The sequence below is a fragment of the Pseudophryne corroboree genome, chromosome 4 (genome assembly GCF_028390025.1).
Source record: "Pseudophryne corroboree isolate aPseCor3 chromosome 4, aPseCor3.hap2, whole genome shotgun sequence".
Taxonomy (NCBI): domain Eukaryota; kingdom Metazoa; phylum Chordata; class Amphibia; order Anura; family Myobatrachidae; genus Pseudophryne; species Pseudophryne corroboree.
The window spans coordinates 836,261,860-836,274,055 of record NC_086447.1 but is presented as its reverse complement, the minus strand read 5'-3'; the positions used below and the strand labels follow the sequence as shown (position 1 = coordinate 836,274,055).

Genomic DNA, 12,196 nt, shown 5'->3' with positions numbered 1-12,196 from the left:
AAAAAGGAAAACTTGAAGGAGTTAAAGCAAATGATCTCAGGGGTGACACAGCAATAATGCATAGAAACAAGTGTGTAATAGGATACTTCTATATATAATTGTTCTTTATATCATTGAATTTGTGGTCAGTGAGAACAATATGCTCTTGCAGCCATTAGTATGCTGGCGCCTGTAGTTCTACAAGCATCAGCATACCCAAGGAATTTCTGACTGCCAAGGCTTTCTTGGACCAGTAGTGCAACATATTATAATATTTTTTGTTGCTATAAACAAGCAAAGGGTACCGAGAGAAACCTCAATGGTACAGTGCATCACCATACCGGCGCCGGGATCCCGGCTTCGAGATGCCCGGAAGTGTGTGTGTGTGTGAGGGGGGGGGGTGGGTAGGCGAACGCAACATATCCCCTTGCTGGCTTGCCACATGTTCTATTCCCACTCTATGGCTGTTGTGGGAATAGTCCCTGTTAGTCGGCATGCCAACAATCGGGATTGTGGGTCTGGGACTCCAGGTCGACACCAAAATGGTCGACACACTTTAGGTCAACACCAATTGGTCAACACACCTTAGGTTGACATGGACAAAAAGTCGACGTGAACAAGGTCGACATGGAAAAAGGTCAACATGAGTGTTAAAGGATTTTTTTGGTGTCGTTTTCTTCGTAAAGTGACCGGGAACCCCAATTAGTGCACCGTGTCCCCTTGCATGGCTCGCTTTCCTTTGCTATGGTTCGGGCAACCGTTCCCAATTGTAGTCCACGTGGATTGTAAAGTATGAAAAAGTTTAAAAAATTGTATTTAAAAAAAATAACCACGTCGACCTTTTTCCATGTCGACCCAAGGTGTGTCGACCAATTGGTGGCAACCTAAGGTGTGTCGATCTTTTTGGTGTCGACCTGGAGTCTGGATACAGGGATTGTTAGGGGATCGAGATCCTGGCATCGGTATTATTGCCGCAGGTCACACAACTACATCCCCACGGTTTTGTCCTGGGGGTTGTCTTCGTTGCTTTTGCAGGTTTGATTGCCCTAGGGAATCCCTCCATATGCTGAACAGGCTGGAACTGTGCCACCACAATACAGGGGGACCCCACATTGTGTGATAAACCATGACCAGTCCTATCTGTCATAGCCTGGTGCTGGTTGTGGTTTTTGCAGCAGTACTCCAGTGTTCATCCCTGGTCATAAGTAGTAACCAGCTAAGGCTATGCGGGAGAAGAGTTTTTTGTTTCTATCTTATCTATCTTATCTATCTTATCTATCTTATCTATCTTATCTATCTTATCTATCTTATCTATCTTATCTATCTTATCTATCTTATCTATCTTATCTATCATTAGCATTATATTCACATTTTATATTTATTAAAAGTCACATTTAGGGGGACATTTACTAAGCAGTGAAAAGAGTGGAGAAGTGAGCCAGTGGAGAAGTTGCCCATGGCAACCAATCAGCACTGAAGTAACATCTATAATTTGCATACTATAAAATGATACAGAGCTGCTGATTGGTTGATGGGGAAATTTCTCCACTGACTCACTTCTCCACTCTTATCACTGCTTAGTAAAGGTACCCCTTAAACACCAATCACCATCTTCAAGTTAATGACCATGCCATTGTTTCCAGCCCATCATGAGATACTTATGGCTGAATCAGAGGCAGTTGCCCATCTGCAACTTTATGCAAATGCCAAAGCCCTTCCCTTAATGTACATTATACAGTATGAATGTGTCAGGACTGAGATGCCCACTATGGGCATTTGTAGATGCTGTAAAACTGTCTTGTGTGTCTTTACACACCACCATTGGTCGCACCATCGAAACTTGCAGCAGCCCTATGACAGGTGCAATTTGCTGTCTAAGTTTAGCCTCCAGAGTGAATGATTGAGCATCTGTGTATGCAAACACTACAACAACACGCCCAATATAACATAGGTAGCAATATTTTTAAGCTGTGTTTGACTGTGGTTGGAGTACTTGTGCAATGCCTGGTGTTCCAGTATGACCTGTCCTGCCCAGCATTCCATGTGTGAGGAGGGGAACAGAAGTGAAATCAAAGAGAACAGAAGGAGCAGGGTCACTAATAAGCACAAAGGGCCTTATATAATAGCCTGAGAGATGTAGGCAGTTCTGGGGATTTTTAAAGCTGCAATCATTGAAAAGACAGAACCAGGTTGGTTTTACCCTTTGGTGTACACTCAGATGGTCGATAGCAACCATGTCAGCATTCATAATTTTGCCACTACAGTGTCGACACTAGAATGTCAACATGCTTCAAGATGTTGACAGGCACCATGTCAGCCTCTTCAGAATGTTGACGTGTCCGCAATGTTGACATCAGAAATTTTTGACAGAATGCAGAATGCAGATGGTTAGGCGCCCCTGGGATTGGGCACTAAGGGAAGAGCCAGGTATAGAAGTATTAAGGTTAGGGAGAGACTACTCACTGGAATGCCAATGAGTCACCACTCTATGCCGAAACTGCTACTCACATGACTGCCGGGACCCAGAAGATGACGCTGAAGACCAGGTAAGTGACTGCTGGGCCACCGGGAACATCTGAGTACCACGTCAACTGTGTACGCCTGATCAATGTCAAGATGGTCACTGTCAACATGCTAAACATGTCAACATGCTGCAGGTCAACATTGTAACTACATCGACATTCTCATGTTGACTTTATGCATGTCAACAAGATTACTGTCGACATAACATAACACACCCTGCCTTTCAAATTATAGCTGATTGGAAGATATGAGCAGACTTGCCGGAATCGCTCCCATGCCTGCACTTCGCAGGCTATTACATAAGACAGAAAAAGAAAAACAAATAATTCCAGCGCGTCTCAAAAATACCTAAAGAGTATACAATTATGGTCGTATATGTTAAAAATAGCAGCTCTCAACTGGACAGTACTGATCTGTCCACCAATGAAACAACACAGAAATGATGCGCAGAGATGCGCTCTCTGATAGTATAATATATTATCATTTCTGTGTTATTACATAAGACCCATTTCAGGCTTCAGTAAAACCACTGGAGCAAGCCTGTGCTGCCAAGAGATGCAAATCATGAATCCAAGTTACGATGCTATTATACAGTATATAAATTATTTTTATATTTCTATGAGATAACGTTCAGTTTAGTAGCCCTTGCAGTCTTTGCTAGCTGGTTATACAGTATTTCCCCAGGTCATACATTGTACGTTCTGTGTGTATGGGCTTATGTGCATCATATCATCATATTCTAAATTGGGCCCTTGTTTCATGTCATCCAGTACACAGTGTACTTAGGAACTGAGAACTTTAACATCCAGGTCACATACTCCTATACACAAGACAACATGTTTCTTCCTGACTAAGGACCATTGGGTCACAGTTTAACTGTATGTTTCCTGCTGTTAGATAGATTGTGTGTGTATAAGCTGAACAAATTCTCGAAATTTCTATTGCAAGACCATTGTCACCCTACAGTATGCCAAGTTAAGAAAAGCTTTGTTTCTGGAGTGAAAGTTAAAGGGCAGTTGGGCACATAAAAGCTGTAACGTATTATAAGAGCCATTTCGGCAATTAAACGTTCAGTAAAAATAGGTACTGTAGTAGTTAGCACAAAGTGAAGAAAATAAACAAAAATAACAAAACAATAATTTTTAGCACCTGCGCATTCCAGAGCATTATGTGACATAAATGATCCTTCCATGGAAAAAGCCTGCAATAGTGGAACATCTTGGGGTAGATGATGGCGACTAGGAGAGTTTATTAGGGAAAAGTTGTCCTAAAAAGATAGGGAGCTGAAATGCTATTAATGGAATAAGGGGGTCAATCCAATTAGTCACAATGTTATCATGGCTGCGAGTAAGCACGGCAACAGCCATAATTTATGGAACCCCAAACTCGTCCAAAACTGCTCGCAAAAATTAATGAATTGGTCTGGCAAAAATTATGACTTGGGCCATGAGGGGGTGTGATATGTGGTGCTGTTGCCGGCGTTTTAATAATGCGGCAATGGCAACTTACAGCATTCATGACAAACTGAGTTGACCCCTAGGAGTTATTCAAAACAATTTTTAAGTATTGACTTAGTAGTGAGTGGGTAGGTGTGAATATATTTTCTGTAACGTTGGAATAATGCACAAGTTCTTTCCTTATTGTGAGTGGTTTCCAGCTAATCCATTCTAAAATGGAACAGAAGCTGAGAGATATTGCCATACCTAAGGAGGAGTGTCATGGATCTACTCTGTTGAAGAACTATGTTATTACCGACTGCTGCCAGAAGTACTTTTTGTCTAGTTTACACTAGTTTTACAAAAATGTTTTAGAATTAGCATTGAATTTGAACTAAGCCGAAAATTATTTATTTATATGTTCTGTTAGAGAACTGTTGCTTCTATTTATATTCCCATACAGGGGCGTATCTAGCCATTGGCCAGGATGGTACTCGCCAGGGGTGCCGGCAGAAGAGGGACGCCACCTAGAGGTGCCACCCGTGGCCAAGGGGTAGACTTACATAGACTAGGTACTAGGCAGTTACCTGTTCGTACCGGAGACATGCAGCACAGCAGTCACTCAGTGTAATTAGCGCCGATGTCCGGCACCGCACTTCAGTGAAGCAGCTCTAAAACTACAAGGGCTGCTGGGAGCTGTAGTTTTACTTAGAGCTGCTTCACTGAAGTGCGGTGCCGGACATCGGTACTAATTACACCAAGTGACTGCTGTGCTGCATGTCTCCGGTACGAACAGGTAACTGCCTAGTGCCTAGTCTATGTAAGCAGCGCCGTAACTACCATAGGTTCAGGGGATGCGGATGCTATGGGGCCCAGGCTGTCACAGGCTCCCTGGACCCACCGCTTCCCCTACACCAAATCAGTCACGCTCCTGCAGTACAGTGCTCCTGCTCCTCTCCCTGCCTGTGTGTACATAGCAGAGCACTAGGGGTAATACAGGTAGCAGTGACATCAGACCCAGTACAGCAGACGGAGAGGTTGGGGGTCAGCACTGTCCTTACCAGCAAAGTGCAGCTCCTCGTGCTGTGCACCTCCTTCCCCAGTACCAGCCGCAGCAGTGCAGCACTTCCCCGTCATGGAGGGGCCGTGACACAGAGACAGAGCCCGGCGCAGCAGCAGGTGGATGGTGGCTTCCAAGGAGCAGCTGAACGAGCTGTGGCTGCTCTACTTCACCAAGGCAAGCACCGACCTGAATGTGCACACTACACATATGGGGGGGCCACACCAGTATATAGACATGTGGGTTGAGGGGTCACACCTAAACACACACATCTGGAGGCCACACCTTTACACACATCGGGGACTGGGGACCACATTTGCACATACACACACACAAACACTTGGGGGCCCCACACCTACACATACATACACACACCTGGGAGACAGGGGGGCCACACCTGCACACAACTGTGGGGACACCTATATACACACACAGACCGGGGCCCCACCTGCTGTGTGCCAGGGTCAGTATGGTGTAATACACACCTCCTCTAGGCTTAGGGCTGTAATGCCGATGGGTGGTATCCAGGATGTCAGTATCCCGAATGCTGGTGGGGGCAAGCGTAAAGGAGCCCCTAGTAGGCTCGCTGCGCTCGCCACAGGTTCTATTCCCACTCTATGGGTGTCAAGGACAACCGCGAGTGGGATAAGCCCCTGTGTGGCGGCATTCCGGATGCCAACATTGTAAGCAGTCAGGATTCCGGCATCGGTATCCTGACCGCCGGGATCCCAACCACCAATTAAGCAACTACATCCCCTCCTCTATTTGTGTCTTTCACTGAAACCAATACCTACTACTGGGCTGAGTGACCACTCGCGCTCAGGACATTTATAGCAGTGCTGCAGTAACTGGGCCAGGTAAGCAACCCCAGGTCAGTGCTACCATCCCCTGTCCCAGTCCAGTGCCTCCCTATCTAACCAATCAACCCTCACCTATCCCAGTGTCTCCCCCTCCACCATCCCAATGTCTCTCACCCTGTTAGTCCAGTGTATCCCCCCTTCCCTCCCCAATCGGCCAACATTCCCCAAGCCACTGCTCCCCCACCTAACCCCCACAGCCAGTATGGTCAGAATGCCCCTCACAGTCACAGTGCCTCTTGTCCTCTTTTGGCACAGTGCCCCCCCCTTTTCCAGCCTAGTATTCACCCCTCCCATTTCCATTTCACTGCCACTCTATCCTTCCAGCCCAGTGTCCTTTACATAGATCACCCCCTCCCATCTCAGGTTCTGGTACCCTGCCAGCCCACTGCTCCCCCACCTAGAACCCACTCCAGCCAAGTGTAACCCCCGCCTCCAGTCCAGTGGCATCATCTGCTCACTGACCAGCCCATCTAAGTTTCTCACAGCCTGCCAGCCCAGTGTATCTCTGCCTTCCATCCCCAAGCAGCCCACTGCCCCATTCCCGAATGCCTTTCCCGGATAGTCCAAATATGTATAGTAGTTGATAGGATGTTACTCCCAGGACTTCAGTATATACAGCAGCAGAGTCCCCCTTTTTACACATTACGGCAGGCAGAGTCCCCCTTTTTACACATTACGGCAGGCAGAGTCCCCCTTTTTACACATTACGGCAGGCAGAGTCCCCCTTTTTTACACATTACGGCAGCAGAGCCCTCCTTTTTACACATTACGGCAGCAGAGTCCCCCTTTTTACACATTAGGCAGGCAGAGTCCAAGAGAGAGAGAGAAAGAGAGAGAGAGGGAGCAATCAGTTCAAGGCTGGTGACATCCACAGAGAAATGCATTATGCACTCATATAATGTACAAAATACCAATAATATTAAACCAAAGCAACAATACAACACTTGTCCCCCACACACTCTCCAAATGCCCATGACATGAGTGTGTGATTTTCACCTTGCAAGATCCTGTTTCCCCGTAGAAGGAGGAGGTGGTGGAGCCAAGCTACCTGAGGAGGAGGCAGCACTGATCAGTGGGCCGGGGAAGGGAGGCGGAGTATGTGCCCATGCAGCGGCACATTTTGCCTTCATTATTGCAGCATTTAAATAGAGCAATGTGCACTGTGGTACAATTATGCTAATATTGCCATATATCTATACTTGCTCATGCCAAAACAGCCCAGTGCCCATATATGATTCTGAAAACTACACCCTGTGTTCACAATTTTTTTTTTAAACAGTACAGTATTATTTTCCTACTCATGATTAGGCTAACAGTACCTTCTGCCCACCCATGAGTATGTCAAAATAACTGCACCCGAAGTTCAACAATTTACATACAACTACTATTACTCCTACTACTTTTACATAATAATAATAATAATAATAATAATAAATAAAAGTAATAGTAACTTAAAAAACTGTCCACTGAGATGCTCATGTAGAGTGTTGTATGAAAACACAGCGCATTTTAGGTTTGCGAGGTAGATGTAATCTCCATCCAACTCGACATTGGCCTCTGAATGCCTGGTGTGATATTTTCCTGCAGAGATTGCAGAGGAAATACATTAAAGTGTCTTACTCCTGGTAGGAGGATTAAAAACCTAAATATGTCTGCATAAAGATAGGGTGCTCATCGATATACGTTTTAAGTCTATTATGATGTAACGGTATATGCAAGACAACATTCTTAATCATCAATGTGATGAGTGGCAATGTATGTTATTTTTAAACAGTTTTAATGGATTTTTGTTTCTAGAATGGCATATGCCAACTCGCATATATTATCTTTGAAGGGTTTATCCCCTTCTACATCTTTTACAGTTTTTCTTAGGTGGGTTTCTCACACTCTCACCAATCAGAACAAAGGCGCTCTGTATTGCATAACTCCAAACAATCGCAATTTTGGAGGGGCAGTCCCACTTCGGGCACTGTCATGGCATCCAACGCATGGGCAGCAGTGACCCGCAGGGGGTAAGAGTTGGGAGGGAATGTTCACTAACTGCGACTCTGGATAACAATGTAGAAAGTGGCTGGGCAGCCTGGCTGCTTGGTAATCACTTGGCATGCCCCTTGCTTGATAATCAATGAAGAGTGACATGCAGTCATGCTCCTAATGTAACATATCAGGTGCCTGATGAAATGCTTGGCCATCTACAGTATGTTAGTTCCTCTTAGTTGGGATGTATGGTTTTGGTTAGTTAGTGAGAGGCCTCCCTGAATGTCATTCATGAGTGGGATTCTCAGTAGTATGTGTCATTTACATGCTTCTTGTATTTTTTTATCTAATGGATTAAGAGCTGAAAGAGATAAGAGGACAGGTGAATAATAAATTGGTAAAATATGGTATTTTGTTATAGCACTACAGGTCCCAGCAGGCTCTTGATGCTAGGACAAGCAAGCACTTATATTTCTGCACTAGTATTTCTGGGTAGTAGTTTATGGCTGCCAGGTCTTAATGGAACTAAGAGTGCCATATGCCATGCAAAAATACTGATTTATAACATTTACATATTTATTATCTTAAATGTAATTATTTATTATGCCAAAATCCACCATCAGTGGTGTTGGGAGCAGCCCCAGTGCTTTTTAATGTAGAACCAATTTTTCTAGGTGAGGCGGTCCTCAAGTTTTTTCACAGGCCTGACTACCACAGGTAAAACTGACCGATAATTACCAGGGCTTTAAATTCATTAAATGTCATTTATGCAACATAAACTGTATATTAATCTTAATACACTATTGAAAACTCAAATTTAGAGGTATCAATCTTTAGTAAATATTTTTCTACTATACATGCATTAGTGGATATTTACTACAGCATTGTAATGTGTTTTCACCATAAAATCAATGACATGTATTTGAACAAACAATGGTAGATAAAGACCAATATTTTAGAGTACAGAAGAACATATGACTTGGACATAGTTTCCTGAATCATACAATTGCAGGCTATAATAAACCTACATTAACTTTTATTCTTACCGATTAATAGAATGACTTCTTGTTTTATGTACAGTATACTGCATTACATGTGAAGAATATATTGAAATATATACATTAATATTAACTAACTCAGCTACAACCCATACACATTAAAAGGCATGTCAGAAAGAACCAAAATACACTAATCCCTTGAATATATATATATATATATATATATATATATATATATATATATATATATATATATATATATATATATATATATATATATATATCCTTCAAAATTATAGAAGGTTTGAACTACTGTTTTGTTAAAAAAAATATTTTCAGAAATTACAGTGCAACAAATATGACTGAACTCTGGCCCTCATTCCGAGTCGTTCGCTCTGTATTTTTCATCGCATCGCAGTGAAATTCCGCTTAGTACGCATGCGCAATATTCGCACTGCGACTGCGCCAAGTAATTTTACAATGGAGATAGTATTTTTACTCACTGCTTTTTCATCGCTCCGGCGATCGTAGTGTGATTGACAGGAAATGGGTGTTACTGGGCGGAAACAGGCCGTTTTATGGGCGTGCGGGAAAAAACGCAGGAGTGGCCGGGGAAACGGAGGAGTGTCTGGGCGAACGCTGGGTGTGTTTGTGACGTCAAACCAGTAACGACAAGCACTGAACTGATCGCAGATGCCGAGTAAGTGTGGAGCTACTCTGAAACTGCTAAGTAGTTTGTAATCGCAATATTGCGAATACATCGTTCGCAATTTTAAGATGCTAAGATACACTCCCAGTAGGCGGCGGCTTAGCGTGAGCAACTCTGCTAAAATCGCCTTGCGAACGATCAACTCGGAATGAGGGCCTCTGTGTTTAGATGTTTCATTTGTGGAAGTTGTAAACTGAGCAGGAAGCACAGAGCATTATAGATGGGAGGACAATCAAGGTCACAGATGATGACCATTGCACAGGGACACACAGCATTTAGTTAACCTCAATAACAAGTATTTAAAATCAAATTTTTCTCAACACTGTAAAAATGTTTTAACTTTTACATTCTGTAGCAAACCTTATTTATCTGTGCTAAGGAGCAGGATATACCTTGTGTGACTCACAAAGCCTCGATGCAAACTGAAGGGAGATTAATTAGTTGACACATCGTTAGACTGCAGTATTCACAGTATACTATACATTCTCCAATTGTCAAACAAGTGATTTCTATGCTATCTGGAAAACGATGTACTGATTCGCAGCTGCATTAGAAGTTGCAGACATCATATCTCCCACGACATTGCTTTATCTACACTACGTGAGAATTATCAGGCTCGCTGTACATCCTGCTTGCCACCTTTCATATGGGGGCGTTAGTCTTTTTCTTTCTATTCAGATATTGTGTACAGACTCTGCTTCAGCAATATGAGGTGGGTATAGAACTCCTGAGCTCATGTATATTCCTCTCATCTCTGTGTTGGTACAGCTAGCATGCCTGAGTAGGAATCACACATATGACTCACAAGCATACAGTAGGACTTATTTGCACCACACAGACCCCATGCAGTTCCAAAACCTTTCCTGCCAGCTCATACTCATACATCGAGATATACAATAGTTTTTGTTCATGTTACTCTATGGAGATTACTTTTTTGCAGCTATAAACATGAGTCACTGCGTATTGTGTGAGTGATAGTTGAGACAATAGCACTGAAAAGCATGTGACTGCATAGATTTAGTGTGAGGCTTATAGTAGCACTGCACGGAGAGTCATTGGCAATACTAATCTCCCTTTATATGTTCCCCTGGGATGCAGAGGGGATTCGCGCTTACTGCTTTAACTGTTTCAGCACCTCGGAATTCCCTCTTGGTGTCGGGATCCAGGGCAGCCGTATTACCTTTTTCAGCACCTTGGTAATCCTGGAATCGGCAGCAATTCAGCTCCTTGGAAAGCTCCTTTAAGTATCCCAGGACCGGGAGAGCCTACAACCTATTTAGAACCTCGGGCAGCTCATCTGAGTATTCCAGTACCCGGGAGATTCTATAACCTATTTCAGCACGTTGGACAGCTCCGTTTAGTATCCCAGTACCTAGGAGAGCCCATAGCCTACTTCAGCACCTTGGACAGTTCCTCTGTATATACAGGACCCGGGGGAGCCCCATCGCCCATTTCAGCACCTTGGACATCTCGTCATAGTATTCCTGGACAGAGGACTCAGGAATGCCCTAAAACAATTTTCAGCACCTTGGACAGCTCCTTTTATTATTCCAGGACCCAACAGAGCCCTATAGAGCATTTCAGCACTTTGGATAGAGATCAGTTATACTGTACCTACAGTATATTGGTTTTGAGAGTGGTTGAAAACAGCGAACGGATACTACTACATTCATTATTTGTGACTGTTAGTTCTGCACTGTACGGGAGCAGCTTTTTAGAATTTGTTGCAGCACTCAAGAAAGTCTTCCCTACCATGTATTGCAGGAGCAGCACTCAGGTCCTGGGACTGCAAGTATGCCTTCTTCTTTTATGTAAGTGTTGTGTTTAATTGATGGTTATGTAATTAACGTATTGTAACATTATCTGTAAAAGGCAGTACAGGGCTATACCAGTGGCAGTTTAGCAGGGTGTCGAGCAATTCCTATGACAAGACTGCAGTGTGTGCTACAGCAGAATGTGACACAGTTGCAGGATACTATGCACATTATGCGAACTGACAGTGAACGATATTGTTTCTTTGTTTGACAGACGCTATTGCTCCTAATGTGGCAGAACAGGAGGTTGAGAATCTCTCAGGTTTATCCAGTAATCCTGAGAAAAATATTTTTGCAATTCGGGAAAATGGGACCACCTGCCTTATGGCAGAATTCTCAGCTAAGATACTTGTTCCCTATGAAGTCCCTTCCAGCAACGATGTGGACGTAAGTAGGAATTTATGGATGTACTAACTGTGAAAATACATACCAGCTACATTGTCTTTTATCTAATACTGTGATTGAGTTACCGACATAGTAATAAGATGTGATAAAATAAAATACATTAGCTTTAGTGATTTAACTATGATCAGTGATGACAGTGTGTAATGTGTACAGTATAGTCACTCTATAGCTGTACGTGCTACAGCAGTATAATTATTTGTCTGTTTCAGTGGAATGTGGAAGAAGCTAACATCCAGTTACCCAGAGACACTGACATTAGAGGAAAATGCTGGAGTAACGAATCTGAGCTGCATTTGTCATGGTTAGACAAATCTTACACACTGAAGTTATTCTTTATTAAGGTAACTGAGGTATTACTGAAGTAAAATAAACTGTTACAGATACAGATTTAATAGGTATTGCATCGAATCATTCAATATACTGTGATACCAGTGA

General features: G+C 43.3%; 1 protein-coding gene across 5 annotated transcripts in view; it reads left to right on the top strand.

The window, feature by feature from the left end:
- The window catches only part of LAMP5 (lysosomal associated membrane protein family member 5), a 122,062-nt gene that overhangs the window by 93,554 nt on the left and 16,312 nt on the right, over window positions 1-12,196 (top strand). For 4 of the 5 annotated variants that reach the window (XM_063918570.1, XM_063918572.1, XM_063918571.1 and 1 more), the window contains 2 exons: window positions 11,571-11,743; window positions 11,971-12,102. In XM_063918570.1, the coding sequence (XP_063774640.1) occupies window positions 11,571-11,743; window positions 11,971-12,102 (305 nt within the window). Of the gene's footprint in view, window positions 1-10,143; window positions 11,354-11,570; window positions 11,744-11,970; window positions 12,103-12,196 lie in introns of those variants that run through there. The other variant, XM_063918569.1, reaches the window with a different exon arrangement.